At 38.6% G+C, this 19,342-nt stretch overlaps 1 protein-coding gene across 2 annotated transcripts in view; it reads left to right on the top strand.

The window, feature by feature from the left end:
* The window catches only part of RCAN3 (regulator of calcineurin 3), a 40,233-nt gene extending 24,565 nt beyond the window's left edge, over positions 1 to 15,668 (top strand). For both annotated transcript variants that reach the window (XM_014783989.2, XM_087446560.1), the window contains exons 3-5: positions 7,474 to 7,647; positions 8,681 to 8,852; positions 9,871 to 15,668. In XM_014783989.2, the coding sequence (XP_014639475.1) occupies positions 7,474 to 7,647; positions 8,681 to 8,852; positions 9,871 to 10,055 (531 nt within the window). In that variant the 3' untranslated portion in view covers positions 10,056 to 15,668. The remainder of the gene's footprint in view (positions 1 to 7,473; positions 7,648 to 8,680; positions 8,853 to 9,870) is intronic.
* The last annotated feature ends 3,674 nt before the right edge of the window (positions 15,669 to 19,342 follow it).

Below are 19,342 nucleotides of genomic sequence, written 5' to 3'. Positions count from 1 at the left end.
GGTTGAAGCATTGCTTCTTCTCAACAGTGAAATTGTTCCTCTTCCTCCCTAATGTGCAGAAGTGGTGGGTGCCTCGGGGTTTTTTAGCCCAAGGTCAAGACAAAATCGTTTTCATAGTTTGTTCCTCAGTGAAAGTGATAAACCTCACCTTCTCTGCTTTGAGATGGGGGACAGAGCAGAGCAGTGGTGGTTCCAGAAAGGTCAAGAAATATGCACTTAGCTGCCACCCTCACCTGTGACTCCTTGACACCTTTCCTATAAGACCTTTTCCACTCTCCTCCTGTGATTTTCGTATGCCTATTGCCCAGCTACAAAGTACTCTTGAATTCCCAAGAAAGTTGTTGGTTACATATTGTCCTAACATATTTTAGGTGCAGGTGTTAGTAATCATTTTTACTGCTGACTTATTGCACAGGTGATTTCAGCATATGAAGGCAGCTTCTGGTCTGTATTTTATGGAAAACTTACATAGCAGGAAAAGCCTCAGGGATTGGTTTTGAGGCTAAATTATTTGTGTTATTCCCGTAGATGTTGTACTGCCAGAGGGGAATACTGAGTGACGACTGAAGGAGGAGAGTGGTCAGTGATGATTTTGATTTGATGAGATGCCCCTCTCTTATCAGAAGTAAATGTGCAACCGTCACCCTTTAACAGGATGATGTTAATTTTCTATCATCAGAGAATTCAGAAATGTATAAAAGTGAATTATTTCTGAAACAATTTTAAGGAGAAAAATAATAATTTGGCTTCTGAGTGCACTGAGAACAGCTGCACGTCCCTAATATTTGTCACAAGTCATTCAGTCTGTGTCATAGATTATGGCCCTGCCTCCTGTCTGCAGTCTTCTAAATCCCTTTCGTGCTATAAGCCAGGCTGTCAGGGACAGAGCCTCAGGAATCTGCCTACCTGTTGACGTCTGTGGAATCCTGGAAGGGCAGAGCTACCAGCTAAGGGTTCCCACCTTTGTCCTCAGATAGGAAACAGCGATAGTTTTGCCTGCACATTCATTTTTCCTGTTTTCTACAGCACCTCACACCTAGAAGTCACACATTTAATAAATCATATTTATACTATGTCAAGGGGCAAGTGGTGTGAAAGAGAGAGCAAGAACTAACAAAACTTAGAAAAAGCGTGCTAGTAAAATCTTGGATGGCTTCATTTTTGTATAATTCTTAAGCAGTTCACAGGTATTAGGAATTGAGAAGAGACAGACCCGTATAACCCATTGCTATCATCTGCAGGTTACATTCAGTTACAATGTATTCCTGGAATGAGAAAAAAATTGTTTTGAAGGGAAGAAGAATGTGATTAGTGAGTAGCTGTTTAGTTTGCAAGATAGTTTGCGTTGTTACTATGAAAAGTCATCACTGTGGGGCATTAGGAATAAATACATGGCCCTTTTACCCTGGGCAAGGAAAATTGTTTAATATACAGAATTCCAAAATACTGATATTTCATAAATCGTGCTTAATTAGTGCTTCCCTAGTTTCCATTTCCGTTGTGTTCAGTGTTGATATTTCTTAACTATCTTGTGTGGGAATTTTAATATTTACTTAGTATTCAAAATATGTTTAAGCATCTGCCAAGAATTAAATAGAATGTGATTTCACAAAATCTCAACTTCAATTTTATTTAAAAGTGATAAAGCCAGCCATCTTTGAAATGAATGCTGAGGAAACTGAAATGTGCCTAGAAGTATTAATAATTATTAGTGTTTAATATATTTAAATGTTCGTATTTCTTTTTAAGAACTGGTGTGCTATTTTGAAATCCTCACTATATCTGTAGTATTTTATTTGTCCATGTTACTTTAGTATGTAGAAATACTATAGTAAATAAGAATGGGATTAATCTTCAAGTTCACCTCCCTTTGTAGTCCATTGGAAATCTGGCACTTAGCACAAGGTCTGGCATGCAGTTGGTTGCTTAATGTACTTTTTAAAAATGATGAACAAAAATAATATAATTTTTAGGATAAATGACGTTTCCTAAATAATGAGGGATATTTAAATATTAGAAGAATAAATATTTGTGCACAAATCATTTTATGTTTTATCAAATTGGAGAAATATTGCCAAGTGGTAGGTAAATGTTCAAATTAACAGAAGTTAATAAATGAAGGAGTATATGATTTTCACTTCACCATCAACAGGTAATTGAAAGATCTTCACATAGTCCAAAAACAAAGCTAATTTACAGGTTCCTTTTATTGTGTTGCCATTGGCAAGCCTAAGGAGTACTTCTAAGGGTTTTGAGAATTTTCTTAGGTATGTTTTGTTACATTTCATTTATTCAACTATTGCGTAAAAGTGACTGGTAAAGAAAATTTAATGTTGCTATTCTTGTAATTGAAGTTAAGTTTTTCATTATCCCAATTCACTAACAAATGGGAAGAGAACTACTTTTTTCTTAGCCTCATAGAATGACTCAAATATTGCTCTCTCTCTTTCCTGTTCTATTCCATCTCAAAATACTTAGGGCATATATTTTACTTTTTACCAAAAAGTACTATTTTTGTGGAATTACATACTCCCAAATGAACCTTGAGAAAAAGATTTTATTGTTTTGCCTTTGTAAAAGAGGAACCATGGCTGTAGGATATTACGCACCTTTAAAGAAGGTGCTAAATGTACATTAGCATCTTTCATAGAAATTTCATTCAGAGAGGGAAATAAAGAGAAAACAATCCATTGACAAGAAGGCAAAAAAAAGAGAAGTGAACATAGAAAATCTGAGACAAATATAGAAAATAAGAGGTAGATATCCAAAAATATCAGTAATCACAACAATGCACGAATTCCTCCAATTAAAAGTCAATGATTGTTAAACTGGATGTTAACACACACGTTCTTTTTATGAGATATATCTCAGACATAGGATACATAAAGGGTAGAAGTAGAGGATGGAAATTGAATTCCATGCAGCGTATAACCAAAAGAAAGCTACACCAGCTGTATAAATATCAGACAAAATGGACTTTAAGGCAAAAGCCATTGCTAGAGAGATAAAGATAAAAGAGCCACAACCTAATGATTAAAGGTTCAGTTCAGGAAGAGAAGACAATTCTAAACTTGTATGCACACAATAACATAACATAACCTTAAAGTATATGAAGGAAAAATGAACAGATTACAAAGTTACAAGGAAAAATAAGCCACCTAATAGTGGGAGATTTTAACAGACCTCTCTTGGTATATCATAGTTCAAATAAAACTCCCCCACCCCCCAAATCAGTATATAGAACTTCCAAAGAACATAAGCTTGATGTACTGGACATATTTACAACACTGTACCTAATAGCTGCAGAAACACATTCTTTTCAAGTACCCATAGAAGATTGATGACATATTGAACCAAAAGCAAGCCTCAAAAATGTCTAAGGATTGGTATCACTGTGGATAACCTCCTCTGATCATAGTGAAAATTAATTAGACATTAAAAAGATAACATACAGGGGCCGGCCCGTTGGCGCAAGCGGTTAAGTGCGTGTGCTCCGCTGCAGCAGCCTGAGGTTCGCCGGTTCAGATCCCAGGCGCGCACCGACGCACTGCTTGGCAAGCCATGCTGTGGTGGCATCCCACATCAAGTGGAGGAAGATTGGCATGGATGTTAGCTGAGGGCCAGTCTTCCTCAGCAAAAAGAGGAGGATTGGCATGGATATTAGCTCAGGGCTGATCTTCCTCCAAAAAAAAACAATTCATGAGACAAGGGAGGAATCATAATGGAAATTACAAAGTATTTAGAATCAAATGATAATGAAAATAATGTATATCAAAACTTGTGAGGGACAGCTAAAATAATACTTAGAAATATTAGAAATAATATAGTCTTTAAATGCTTACATTAAAAAGAAGAAAAGCTGAAAGATTAATAGACTAAGCATCCATCTTAAGGAGATACAAAAAGAACAAACTCAAGGAAAAGAATAAAGGTAAGAGCAGAAATTAATGAGACAGGGAATAAACATACATAGAGGGAGCCAATAATGTCACAGAGTGATTCCCAGAGGAGAAAGGGGGAATCTCTGTCCAGTTAATGGGTCTTTAATTTCTCTCGACTATATATTACAGTTTTTTTGTTTTACTGTTTTTTGCTGAGGAATATTCGCCCAGAGCTAACATCTGTGCCAGTCTTCCTCTATTTTTTTGTATGTGGGTCATGGCCACAGCATGCCCACTGACGAGTGGTGTAGGTCCGAGCCCTGGAACCAAACCTGGGCCACCAAAGCAGAACATGCCAAACTTAACCACTAGGCCACAGGGTGGCCCTGTATTACAGTTTTCAGTGCTCAGGGGAGAGGATAATCATTTCAACAATTGGTGCTGGAACAAAGAGATAGCCATATGGGAAGAAAATGAACTTCGACCTTTGTCTCACGCCATATACAAAAATTAACTTGAAGTGGATCATAGACCTACATGTAAGAACTAAGCTGTGAGTTCTAGAAGAAAACAGGAGAAAATATTAGTGACCATGAGTATAGCAGAGATTCTTAAATATGACCCAGAAAGCACAAAGTATTTTTTAAAAGTCAACAAATTGGACTTCAAAATAAAAAACTTTTTGCTTTTCAAAGACATTGTTTCAAAATGAAAAAAGGAAGTGAGAGGCAATATTTGCAAAACATACATTCGACAAAAGGCTTTTATCTAGAATACATAAAAGAACTCTTACAACTGAATAAGACAGCCCAGGTTAAAAATAGAATGAGCCAGCCCTGATGGTCTGGTGGTTAAAGTTCCATGCTCTCTGCCTGGGCAGCCCGGGTTCATTTCCCGGTCGTGGAACCACACCACCCATCTGTCAGTTGCCATGCTGTGGCGGCTCACATAGAGGAACTGGAAGGACTTACAACTAGGATATACAACCATGCACTGGGGCTTTGGGGAGAAGAAAAAAAAAAAGAGGAAGATTGGCAACAGATGTTAGCTCAGGGCGAATTTTTCCCTGCAAAGAAAAAAAAAAATAGGACGTGATTTGAAGAGACGCTTCACCCAAGAAGTTATAGAGGTGGCATATAAGCCTAAGAAAAGATGCTCAATATCAGTCGTTATTAGGGAAATGTGAGTTAAAACTACAGTGAGATAATACTGCACACCGAGTAGAATGGCTAAAATTAAAAAGACTGGCCATACCAAGCGTTGGTGAGAATGTGGAGCAGCTGGAACTCTCATACACTGTTGGTGGAAATGTAAAATGGTACAACCATTTTAGAAAACAGTTTAGTAGTTTCTGAAAAGTTGATCATAAACTTATCATACGATTCAGCATTCCCCTCTTAGGTATTTACCCAAAAGAAATAAAGTCGTATATCTACACAAAACCTGTACGTGAATGTTCATAGCAGCTTTATTTGTAATAGTTCAAAACTAGAAAGAACCCAGCTGTCCATCAGCAGGTAAATGGATAAACATCCATACAGTGGAATTCTACTTGACAATAAAAAGGATCAAAAAAGAGAACACAATAACGTGGATGAATCTCAAAATAACTATGTTCTGTGAAGGAAGCCAGAAAAAAGTACATTTATATAAAATTCTAGAAAATACAATCTAATCTGAATTGATAGAAAAAAGATAGTGAGATAGTGATTACTGGGCGGGGGGAGCACCTCATGCATAAACATCTGTTTTATGTTGAGTAAAGACTTAAACATGAACCATGAAACTTTGAGAAGGCAAACTAGGAGAACATTGTTATGATCTCAGTGTGGAAGGATTTCCTAAGACACAACACAGAAGGAAAAAATTGATAGATTTAGTAATATTAAAATTTTAAACTTACATTTCCCAAAAAAAAAAAACAAAAACCCAAAACCACCACAGTGAGAAGAACTGGGAAAAAATATTTATGGCACATATAATTGACAAAGAATTAGTATCTCTATAGGACTCCCATGACTCAATAAAATAAACATAACCCAATAGAAGAATGAACAAAAGATATGAACAGGCATATCACATTAGAAGGAACCCCAAATGGCCAATAAATGTGAAAAGAGGCTCAACCTCACGGTTATTCAGAGAAATGTGAATATAGCCAAAATCAGAGCCCATTTCATATTCCCTATCTCACACTGATAAAAATTTAAAAGTCTATATCAATGGGCCGGCCCCACGGCTTAGCAGTTAAGTGCACGCGCTCTGCTGCTGGCGGCCTGGGTTCGGATCCCAGGCGCACACCGACGTACCGCTTCTCCAGCCATGCTGAAGCCGCGTCCCACATACAGCAACTAGAAGGATGTGCAACTATGATATACAACTATCTACTGGGGCTTTGGGGGAAAATAAATAAATAAAATTAAAAAAAATAAAAGTCTATATCAAGCATTGGCAAAGATATGAAGCAACCAGAACACATATCCACTCTTGGAGAGTAAATTGGTACAAACGCTTTGGAAAACTATTTGGCTTATCTACTAAAGATGTGCAAACTCTTAGGCCCAGGAATTCCACTTGTATTGTGTACACCAGAGAAACTCATGCATATGGGTACAAAGAAGGTTCAAAGCACTGTAGTAGCAAAAAACTGGAGGCTGTCCAAATGCCAACAGCATTAGAGAAATCCCACTGTGACTCTACAGTCGAGTACTATATAGCAATGAAAAGGGATGGCTTGCAGTGACACATAGCAACAAGGAAGAATCTTAGGAACAAAATGTAAGGAAAACAAGTTATAGAAGAATACATACAACATGATTAAATCTTAAGGGATACAAATAAATGTAGTAAAACTATAAAGAAAAGCAAGAGAATGATAAGCACAAAATTCCAGAAATGGTTCCTTTGAAGGAGAAAAGGAATTGAATGGGGAGAAAACAACTCTGGCAGACTGGGGACTTCAGAACAGTAGAAATGTTCTTGCTCTATAATTGGGCATGTTTGTATCATTTTGTATACTTTACATTTATTTTATAATAATTTACATTTATTTTATAATTTGAATTTATGCAGTATTTAAAAGTTAATTACTTTTTAAATAAGTGCAAATTGCAAGATTTAGCATATGAATAAGAGGATAACATGATCTTGCAGACCAGCGAGAAAAGTATGCTTTTTTGGGAAAAAAGGTGAATCATGAGTTCTATCCCATTACTTTTAATTTTTTACGTAATGATTACATTTGATTACGTAATGATTAAGTAATGATTACTTTTAAAGATTTTATTTATTCAGTTTTTTCCCCCCAAAGCCCCAGTAGATAGTTGTATGTCATAGGTTCACATCCTTCTAGTGGCTGTACGTGGGACTCGGCCTCACGTTGGACGGAGAAGTGGTGCCTCGGGGCGCTCCCGGGATCCGAACCCGGGCCGCCAGCATCAGAGCGCGCGCACTCAACCGCTAAGCCACGGAGCCGGCCCCAATGATTACTTTTAAATCATGACGTTTAATTATTTAAATTTCCTTTTGTTAAAGGTTTTTCTTGCTTTTTTTTTCCCCCCTTTTCTCTGCCCTGCTGCTCCTCGATGTATAGGAGAGATTTGAAGCGCTTTTCACCGCCTATGATGACCAAGTCACGTTCCAGCTGTTTAAAAGCTTTAGAAGAGTCAGAATAAACTTCAGCAGACCTGAGGCAGCAGCGAGGGCTCGCATAGAGCTCCACGAGACGGGCTTCAACGGCAGGAAGCTGAAGCTGTATTTCGCACAGGTACTTCTGGGGCAGAGGACGCTGCTCTCTAAACCTGTTCTTCCCCGTCCAAAAATATCACCACGTCTCCATTTCCTACGTATTATGTCAGAGGCCTTTGAAATGAACAATCCCAATCAGCAAGTAATGTAAAACTATTTTTTCTTTATTTGACAGATATATAAATTTATTTATTTCTTACGCAGATTTACCCTCCTAACTTTATCTTGCTTAGACTAATAGTTAAAGGACTTCATTTTTCTGGCAGCTTTCCTCAGCTGGGATTCCGTGAGGATTAAGCCCTAACCACCTTAAGATCAGTGAATTAGCTTTCCTCCTGTGCATCTGGAGTGGCACTGGTGGTGTAACATGCTTGGGAGAAGTGAGAAAATAGTCTCTGAAATCATTTCTGATTTCATTTCGGCCTACGGGATGACCGGGGAGGTGGCACAGCACTGTCAGAAAGGCCGTCTCCAACTCTGACACTGCAGAGGGTCCCGTGGGTTACCAAGAAGAGGCTGTGCTTACTGTTCTGCTCCTACATTGCTGTGACTCTCTGAGAAGCCGATTTCTTCTTGGAAGAATTGGTGAAATAAAGGCCTTAGATCTCACTGTTTTATTTTCAGCAAAGTTTTTCTTCTTGGTCTTAGCTTTCAAATTACAAAAAAAAAAAAGGTTTGTTGTCTCACATTCCAAATGAAAACCTAAATAAGAGATGTCTGGATATTTCTTGGTGGAGTTGATTGAGTTGGAAATGATATAACCTGATCTTTTCTAAAACTGAAATGTAGTGCTTCTTACCGTTCATTGTTCATCTGTTCATCGATTTATTTTTTTATTCAACTAATATTTATTGAGCACCGAATTCATGTGGGCTCTTTGCTGTGCACTGAGTGTTCAGTGGTGAACCAGAAAGACCCAGACCCAGGCACTGGGAGATGGAGACTATTAAAGAGAAATTTTTAATTTTCTCCAAAGAGATGTAACAGTTAAAGTAAAGATGAAAATGAAAAAATAGGCCAGTCACAAAGTTTGAGTCCCTCCTTCCCTGCAGGTACAGATGTCCAGTGAAACACAGGACAAGTCGTATTTACTACCACCCCAGCCGGCCAAGCAGTTCCTCATCTCCCCTCCAGCCTCCCCTCCTGTGGGGTGGAAGCAAGGCGAGGATGCGATGCCTGTTATAAATTACGATTTACTCTGTGCTGTTTCCAAGTTGGGACCAGGTAACAAACTTTTCTGTCTTTCCTATTGTTTCCACAAGAAACTTATATTAAAGACCATATTCAGTGATTTGTGTTCTAGCCAACTAGTGGCAACGTGAGCAGAGTGGAGGATAGCGTCACACAAACCCGGGTTCAAATTCTAGCATTTGCTAACTTTGTGATCTTGAGCAAGTTACTTAGCTTCAATTTTCTGAGCCTCTGTTTTCCCATTTATAAAATGAGGATCATAATAGCTACCTTTCATTGTGGTTATAAGGGTTAAATGTTATGTACGTAATACTCAATAGATGTAACTACAGTTTTTACTACTACAAGTTCTCCTGGTCCATAACAGGTGATTAGTGAATATTAGTTGCCTTCTCCCCGACCCGTTTGAGGTAACAGACCGACAACCTCTACATTGAATAGTATTTCAAAGAATTGGTGGTGATACCGTATCATCCCTTCCAAATTCTTCTCGCGTATTTATTTTTCATTTCTTTTCTTTCTCTTTAATTTCTCTAACTCTGTCATCCCTTTAAAATAATGTAAGAAATCAGGGCCATTGCTGGTTCAGACTAGTTGTCCATCTAAGATGATGTCATGTATCTTGTAGGGGATACAAGAGGTGTTTTGAGGGGAGTGGCTTGGTGGTGTTATTAGACATCAGAGCTGTGTCACGGATGTCTGGGGTCCTATAATAAAGTGATTGCCAGTGCTGCCTGGAGCGTTACAAGTGTCTCTCCAGGGAAAACTGAAACCGTTCTGAAGTTAAACAGGTTCACTTCTATTGTTCACAGAACAGAAATTATCATTTACATCTTAACTCCCAAGACCTCAGGACTCCAGAGCAGCTAATTTCTTGAAATGGTAAAACTTTATAAGAACCTTCAAGTATCAAAGCTCTGGTGCCAAAACAAGGTTAAGTACTCCAACATAGGATTTAAAGGAGTGAAAACCAATAATCAGCGATTAAAATAGGAGCAGAACAAGAAGTTTCAAGAGACAAAACTCTCTTTTTTGCTGTTTCCGTCCGCAGGAGAGAAATATGAACTTCATGCAGGAACCGAGTCGACACCAAGCGTGGTGGTTCATGTCTGTGAAAGTGAGACTGAAGAGGAAGAAGAAACGAAAAACCCCAAACAGAAAATTACCCAGACACGGCGCCCCGACCCTCCGACCACAGCACTGAGCGAGCCCCAGACCTTCGACTGCGCGCTGTGAGGCCTGTGGTTGTGGCGCAGGCAGCTGCCTGCCTCGTGGGCTTCAGCGGCGGAGACCATGCCCCTGCTGCTGATGCGTCGCTGCTAAGAGTGTAGGTGAGGCCAGGAGTGATGAAGGGGCAGTGTGTTTTCACCAAGCCTGCGCTGTGGACAGGGTTGCATAGAGTAGCAGCTGATCTTACCTGTTCAGAATTTTAACTGAGATTCTAAACAGCACTTTAAATTAAAGCGTTATCCCCCAAGATGTGGCAACTCCTGACCATTTTTAAACGGTAGCAAATTAGGAAAATGGCTCCCTCCAGCAATGTTAATTTCCCTGATTCCGTCTAGCATGGGGGCCCCAAAAACTAAAACTGTAGTCACCGAGTGCAGTACCATTTTTATGAATTTAAAAATAGTCTTACAGTTTTAATAATTTAGTGTGGGTATTTTTGTACTGGTGTAATAGCTTCTGACTAATCTCTTGATCAAAGGTTGATTGTTCTCCAGTATACATGAAATTTTTTGCACGAAAAGAAATCCGAAATATAGAATAATTCATAGAAAATCATTTTTCTCAAGTATTTTTTTCTTTAGCCTTGGGGAAGAAATGCCAAATTCACTTCAACTATCAGGATCAAGTGGCACAAATCTATGCGCATGTCGTTCTCTTCCCTGTTACTCTTACTCGGAAATTGGAGGAAAGTGATGCAGACCATTGTCCCTCCCAGAGAAGGAACTGCTACCTGGGAAGCAGGACATGTCACCAGTAAGCTTGACTGATCATGACCTCAGGTGGCTACCGCAATCTGCCATTTGTGACCATGTTCTAGCCTAGAGCATACCAAACTGTCTTCGGCCACCAGTTGAGTTTTCTACACTATACATAACTGTGTGTGTCATTTAGAGACTTTGAATTAGGAAAGGTAATGATAAGGTTTTCTGAAGACCATTTTAAGAATTTTTTTTTTTTTTTTGGTGAGGAATATCAGCCCTGAGCTAACATCCATGCTAATCCTCCTCTTCTTGCTGAGGAAGACCGGCTCCGAGCCAACATCTATTGCCAATCCTCCCCCTTTTTTTTTTTTCCCCAAAGCCCCAGTAGATAGCCGTATGTCACAGTTGCACATCCCTCCAGCTGCTGCATGTGGGACGTGGCCTCAGCATGGCCAGAGAAGCGGTGTGTCGGTGCACGCCCGGATCCAAACCCGGGCTGCCAGCAGCGGAGCACGCGCGCTTAACCGCTAAGCCACGGGGCCAGCCCCTCTGAAGACCATTTTAAAATTGTCCATTTAAACATTTTTCAGCTTGCTTTGAAAGAAAAGTCACACATACTCTATTTCTATGAAGTAGGGAAAGACAGGTGAGATCATTTAGTTAGTCAAGACTTGCTTTTTGGTGAAATTTTTTTACCCTGCCTTACAATTGGCATTTTTCCTTAAAACAGAAGTGTTTCTCACTTATGTTTCAGAGCATGTATTTGAACCTCCTAAAGTAGAAGCAAGCATCTTTCTAACTCTTTATGGTCTATTCAGACTTTGAAGTCCTTTTTATGGAAGAGTCTCGTAGCTGCGAATACATCGCTCTTGGTCAGGTGGCTCTGCTGATTCTCTACTCCCTCTGCTGTTTCCTTTGTCTGGCAGATGTCTGGGGCCCCCTGGTACATACTTGAAGGGGTTGCACATGAGTTTGGACTAATAAACCAATGTGGCTGCCACTACAAAGAAAGAAAAATGCAGAAATTCAGGCCATGATGCCTGTACATTTTTGGTAACGTGTTATTGTGGTTTAGATGTTCTTATTATGGTAGAATTTATTTCTGAGGACTTAAACTATATTGCAAAAGAAAAGTTTTCTATATTCTCCTTGTCCTCAAATACTCTGAGGTGATAAATTCTTCTATTTGTATATATCTACCACTGCTAAGCCTCAATGTAAATTCAGTTGAAATTTGTGATTCCATAAGCAATTTATTGAATTCAGATCATCATTTGGCATTTAACTGACAGCCACTTAGTAAATTTACTTTGCAGTTCTAAATTCACATTTTGCCAGTTTTTAATCTTACCTGGTTGCACTAACTTATCATTGCAGAATGGACCCTGTAAGTCAGGAAATGTATGCATTTTCAACAGTGGGAATTTTTGAATTTCCTTTTAGGTAATATTTATTCACTATAATCTTCTAAGTGATCAAAATCCATGATGTTTTATTATTTGGCTTAGCTTTCATTTTCTGCATTCCAATTAAAGAATATTCTATCCCTAACATAAAACTTTTTTTAAAGTCAAGCAATACAAATTACCCAAATTTTTCTTTTTCTCTGTTCTTTTTTTTGAGAGTATTGAATACATTGAAGAAAAATTTAAACCAACATTAAATATATATATTAAATTATATACATATATATACATACACACACGTATATATATGTGTGTGTATGTATATATAACTTTTCTGAATGGAGAGCATTACTATTTTCATTCTTTCTAGTATAATATTTCCATAAGGTGAACTCTAAAAGAAAAACTACTAAATGCCTATTAACTTTTTAATATTGTGAAGTCAACCAGGATCTTAACAGGTATTATGATCTGTCCTTTTTGGCTATTTTATATCCAGTTCATGTAACCATCTTGCAAGAGATGAGTGTTTTGTATCTTTTTTTTTTTTAATTTGTTTTAATAAGTTTATATTTTTTCTTCTTTGGAATTATGTTATTACTTAGATTTAACTCTGATAGTATAGTAGCCGGTTTTCTTTAGAAATCATAACCTCTTCTTGGGAATCAAATTATTTAGAAAATTGAGAGGAAAGAAAATGGTGCTTTGTGGTAGGAAAAAACATTTGTGAAAAATAAGAAAACCATAACACTTAGTAAGGATAGTCGACAGACCCTATGAGGCATTGGCTCTTATGTTCTAGGTTCTTTCACCTGGTGAAACCAGAAATAAATCCATTTAAAAAGTGTACTGATGTGAGCATCTCCTAGTTTAAGGTGCTAAGAGGCAGAAATGGTAACAGTTCCCTTGCCTTGGAGAGCTGAAGACTAGGTGGAGAGCAAACTAGTCTTTTCACATTCTGCTTCCTCAAAGTTTTATATACTAGGGGCCGGCCCGGTGGCGTAGTGGTTAAGTTCGCACATTCCGCTTCTGGTGGCCTGGGGTTCGCAGGTTCAGATCCCAGGTGCGGACCTATGCACTGCTTATCAAGCCATGCTGTGGCAGGCATCCCACATAAAGTAGAGGAAGATGGGCACGGACGTTAGCCCAGGGCCAATCTTCCTCAGCAAAAAAGAGGAGGACTGGCAACATGTGTTTGCGGCTCAGGGCTAATCTTCCTCACACACAGACACAAAATTTTATATCAGTATCGGTATCAGTAATTAAGAGCCAAGTAGAAGCTAACAGGAACTTTAAGTTCAACATAAAGGTTTAACTAGAACGTTGTGGGTTATGGGACGTTTGAATCAGAGATACCAGGAGCTAGAGGTCAGGCACAGCACTTTTCATTCTTTTAGAAAACAGTTGTTTTTGGTTCCCATTCACATTAATTTCATCTTTTAAAAATGTTGTGATAAGAAGTGAAAAGATTAGATTTTCTCAGAATCTCAATTACAGAGGTGAAGGCGACTTTGGAAATCATACAGTGTCTAATCCTTGTGTTACTCAGATTAGAAAACTTCGGCAGTGTGACTTGTTTCGAAGCCACAGAAAGGCAGCCAGGGACTAGAATGGGCATTCCCAACTCCCAGGCTGGTGCTTTTTCTACTTTTTCTTGCATTGGCTTCTTAAAGACAGTCAGAAGCAGTGAATCCCTGTCATAAGGAAGTAAACAAAAAAGAAGGAAAAAACTGTTTTCCCCTGATGGGGATACAATGAATAAGAAAAATCTTATCTGATGAAGGCAGTGCTTTAGTAATTTGAATGAATGAATTTGATGTTCCATGTTTTGTGTTTTTGTTACCATTGTACCACTGGGATTGGAATCTACTTAAATACTGATATCTTGGTAGCCAGCAATTACACTGACACTTTATATGGGCTTTCCTAGATTTTAATAGTAATGAGAATAAAATATAAACCGTCATCCTGAGCTGTGATTTTAATGACGCAGCATGAGATCTAATACATTTGGAAATAATTTGCAGAGGAATGACCCTCTCACTGAGTGCTTGTAAAATGGAGTTCTGTTTAAGATTGAAGACTGCCCTGTGCTTCGTATTTTTGTATAGACTCTTTTATAGACTGTGGCTTTATTGTTAAAAGGGAAAATCTCAAACATAATTAAGCAATGGAAGATGTACGAGATTCTTTGGTGCATCAGGTTCGCTGTGTGCAGGGTATCTCCGTTTTCTCCAGAGTTGTGTACTCCATGCCTGTTGTACAGGAGAACTCAGTCCATCTTTCCTTTTCCCTCTCATGTGCTCCTTTTCTGCACATTTGCGTTTACATCTTCCTGTACGAAAGAAAACAAATTACTTATAATAAGTGTGACAACATAGTGGAACAAAAGATGTGGGGGAATAGCCGCCTCCCAGCTGGGGAGGTAAGTCCATGTTGTAGAAGCTCACCTTTTAGAAAGGTAAATAGATTTGTGAACCTTGCCCAACAATTTGATAAATAGTCATTTGCTTTTTAAACTCCCCTTGGAGTGTGGGTCAGCCAGAACATCTTCAGTAGAATGCCACTGTTTTCTTTAATCATGAATCGGGGGGAGATGTTAATAATTTGGAGAGTGTAGTTATTATTACCAAATATACAAGCAACAAAGCCATTGAAAATTGCAACAACTGCTAGTTTCCCTGACCAAAAAGATTGTAATAAAAATGGTCGTGTTCAAAATAGACGAACTTTGGGCTGGAGTCAAAGTGTCTCTGCCCATTTAAACAAAAGTTTAAAGGCCTTTTACCAAATCAGACATGTGGTCTATCTTGCACATCTGCATTTCTTTTTGAAACCAAATCATGTCCTGCAAACCCTTGGAACTCCTGCATCGCTTTGACCGAATGTTCGTTCTTGTCATAAGGGAAGATTTACATCTATGCAGATAATATGTGTTTTTCTGTATTGTCTTCTATTTGGTCCCCAGTCTTCCTGACTCAAATTGGGGACTGAGGAGAGAGAAGGTGGCTCATCCTGCTGCTGTGCCACGCTCGTCCCACTGCTTCTCTGCCCGAACGGGGGCCCCAGTGCGTGTGGATTTACATCTCGACTGTGTTGTGCATATCCTCCAAGTTTAAGAAAAGTGTCTCAATCGTTTCATTTCTATCTTAATTGAACCAGGAGTTGAACTTATTTTATCTGAAGATGTTTGTGATCTTGTGTTATATTTTGGGGCATGTTATCTTTCTGGTACTATAAACTTTAGTGACTATTCCTTGTACTTCAAGAAACTGGTGAGTAATTTACATATATGGATTCCATATTTTAGTGTGCTTGAAGTGACGATCCATATTTTGTAGTAGTTTGTTATCTGTCAACTTTGGCTATCCTGTGTTTTGAGGACCTTTAAACATTCCTTGTCCTATCAAGGTGACAAAAGCAGAATGTAATTTTTTTGGAATCTTCGTGATTAATTGTAACAAGTTTTGTTTTTAAAGCTAATAAAAATAAAGTAAGTTTTTTTTTTTAAATCAGTCCATTGAATTGAGTTCTTTGAGGTATTTTCAGTAAGTATCACATTTAGGTAATAACAAAAAAGACAGAAAAGTAAAATAGTATGTTTGTCCCTTTAACCAGATTCCAGTTGAACATTAATGCTGTGCTGTGCCCGAGTTAAAGGTGGTAGCCCACTGCCGACTCTGGAAATAACCACTGTAGTTTGCATTCTTCACCCTGGTTTGGTCCTCAGTTAAAAATGATTTATTCCTGCTAAAGGGTTATTTTCTGTCTTGGTTAAAAAAAGAAAAAGTCTCCAAATCAAAATTTTGAAGCCAGAAATGACTGTAGAGGTTATCTAGTACAACGATGTTTTTTGTACCTATTTTTAAACCATAGAACTCTGCTCTTTGCTCAAATGAAAGCTTATGTAACACTGATTACAAAAAAATAAATAAATAAACAGCCACTCCTTTTGAAGGGGGTAGAGGAGGAGTGGGGACCCAAAGTCCCCTCCAACCTCCAAGCCCTATGAGAGCGCACCAGAGCAGTTCAGAACACAGGGATCTATTCCAGCCTCCACCTCCTACCCCCACTCACACCCTTACAAGTAAACGCCCCAAGAGGCATCGCTAAATTCACACGTTGGGATGGGAGCCCACCTGGGACTAGAATCTAAGTTTCTTGCCTCTGTCCCAGGTCCTTTCTACCACACTCCACTACTCTGTTAAACTGAAATCTTTAATTTTTCAGGAGAAAATGTATTAAGATTCAAAGGTTCTTAAAATTGTTAATGTGTTTGCTTGTTTTAATAAAACTAAATCAGAGTCACTAGGGACATTTCCATTGGAATAGCTACTTTTCCAGGCTATTCTGTGGGCCTGCCTCCAGGTGGAGCTGAGCCTCCGGGTTTGTGAGGCCTGGCGCTTCTGCTCCGCTCCTTTTATTCGTTGTACACAATGGTCTTAGAATAAGATTTCCCTTGAGCTAAGGATTCCTTGGCCAAAACAGCAAGTTGGAAAATCAGTGCAAATAGCCTAAAAGATGAAACAATTTTCTTCATGCAGAATACAAAACACAAGAATAAAGGTTTAAGTAATTGACCTCATAAAAATGGACTGACTTAAAAGTTAAATTCACAATGTATGTATCAGAGTCCTATTATCACCAAGAAACATGTTTAAAATAGACAGCAGGAGTGAGCAGTAACTCACTCTGCCTTCACTGAGCACATCAAAGTATGGTTCTAATCTAGAAGGAGAAAAAATTTAAATTCTTAAGCACATAGGAAAGATCTCAAATCCTGCCAAACTTCCCCTGGTCTTCTGAGACATATAAGGAATTTGTAGATTAGGTATTTAAATAGGGTGTCTCAAAGTCCGTTATTTGGGAAAACTTTGTAGTCTGAAATGTTTGGAAAAGTGAAACGGTTCCTATACTGCAATGATTCTAGGAACTTACTAATTTGCGCATTCTGAGTCTCCAAGAGGATATACTGTGTTTATCAAATCCAATAAACTATGAAGCCCTTTTGCCTAGAAGTGTTTCATTGCACTCAAGAACATTTAGAGAAACATTCTATTGAAAAAACTTGACCTGGGGTCTAATTTTTTTTGGGTTTTTTTTCTTTTTTTCCTTTTTTTGGTGAGGAAGATTAGCCCTGAGCTAACATCTGTTGCCAGTCTTCTTTTTGCTGAAGAAGATTGGCCCTGGGCTAACAGCTGTGCCCATCTTCCTCTATATGTGGGACGCCTGCCACAGCATGGCTTGATTAGCAGTGCATAGGTCGGTGCCTGGAATTCGAACCTGTGATCCCTGGGCCGCTGTGGCGGAATACACAAACTTAACCACTATGCCACTGGGCCAGCCCCATTGACTTGGGGTCTGATTAAAGGGTAGGTTCGTGAATTAAAATTCCTTTATTTCTCTAAGTGAGAGTATTATTAGATTGGGGCATCAGAAGGAGCCTTCTTGGTTTAATGAGTGAGAAAAGTCGATTAAACTATTAGAATCTATAAGAAAGTTCAGTGAAGTTGCCAAATACAAGAATAACTTAGAAAAATCAGTAGTGTTTCTTTACACCATCAATGATCAAAATATAAGCAATAAGATACCACTCATAAGTGCAACAAAATATCAGTGTGAACTTGCAAACTCGAATAAAGACACGGCTAATTACCTAAGTACACGCTCTTAAATGGGGTAATATTTTTGGAATGTCAAATTTTCTCCAAATTAATCTATAAATTCATTTCAGTTGTATTTTTAATAATAAACTCAAACTTATTCTAAAGCTTATGGAAGAATAAAGAAACAAATAGTCAAGACAACCTTAGAAAAGAAAAAAGATGGAGGACATGCCCTACCAAATAGTAAGATAAGCTACAAGTCAAATGAGATTGGTGCAGGAACAGACAAACTAAAGAAAAAGAATAGAGACCAACCCAGGTCTGTATGAGAATTTAATACAGTCAAGTGCCATCATAAATAAATGGAGAGAGGCTAGACTATCTAGTAGGTGGTGGTGGGGAAACTGGCTTAGTATATGTAGGTAAATAAAAATTGGTTGCCCCATCAAACACCACATACAAAGAGGAACTCCAGGTGAATTGAAGACCAATTTGACTGGTGTCCTTAGAAGAAGAGGGAAATTTGGTAAGGACACACACAAAAGGAACACCATGTGAAGACAGAGAAAGAGACTGGAATGACGTGTCTATAAACCGAGGAATGCCCAGGATTGCCAGAGGAGAAGCGTGGAACAGAGTCTGCCTCAGAGCCCCCAGTAGGAACCAACCCTGCTGACACCTTGAATTCAGACTTCTAGCCTCTAGAACTGTGAAAGAATACATTTCTGTTGTTTTAAAGCCACCCAGTTTGTGGTAGACTGTTATGGCCACGCTAAGAAACTAATACAAGGTCCTTTGCCCATTTTTAAATTGGGTTGTCTTTTTATTCACAACTTTAACTTATAGCCAGAAGGTACTACATATGACAATTCTTTCCTTACAATTATATTTTTTAACAAGAGTCTGATTTATATCACTGGCTTCAAAAGCAAATTTTTGTATTTTGGTTGTAAAAGGACTATATATGTGCGTATTTCTCTGTTTATCTTTTCCCCATTTGTTCTCCTATCCTTGGAATGACTTTAAACACATGTTCTTATATTTGTCAGGAAAAGTCACACAATTTGTGAGCAAATGTAAGGGAGAAGAGAGAGAGGATGCCTGTGGCTGAGCTCCTTTTAGTAAATGCCTTACTCTGTTCTTGGCTCACACTCATTCATTCATTCATTCATTTATGCAACAAGCATCTATGGCACACCTTCTCAATAGATGACAAAGGCATCGACTCAGCCCTTGAGCATGTATTCCAGTGGGGGAAACCAGACGTGTAAACAGATACTTCATTGTCTCTCACGATCTATAGTTAGTGCTATAGATTGAATGTTTGTGTCCCCCAAAATTCATATATTGAAATCCTAACCCCTAACGTGATGGTATTAGGAGGTGGGGCCTTGGAGTGATTAGGTCATGAGGGTGGAGCCCTCATGAATAGGATTAGTGCCCTTGTAAAAGAAGCCCCACAGAGCTCCCTAGTCCCTTCCACCATGTGAGGTTTAGTGAAAAGATGGCCCTCTATGAACCAGGAAGCTAGTCCTCACCAGACACCAAATACGCTGGCACCTCAATCTTGGACTTCCAGC

Source organism: Ceratotherium simum, chromosome 22 (genome assembly GCF_057802395.1).
Source record: "Ceratotherium simum simum isolate JZ-2026a chromosome 22, ASM5780239v1, whole genome shotgun sequence".
Lineage (NCBI taxonomy): Eukaryota > Metazoa > Chordata > Mammalia > Perissodactyla > Rhinocerotidae > Ceratotherium > Ceratotherium simum.
Note: the sequence above shows the minus strand (reverse complement) of the source record. Positions and strands in the feature narration are given on the sequence as shown.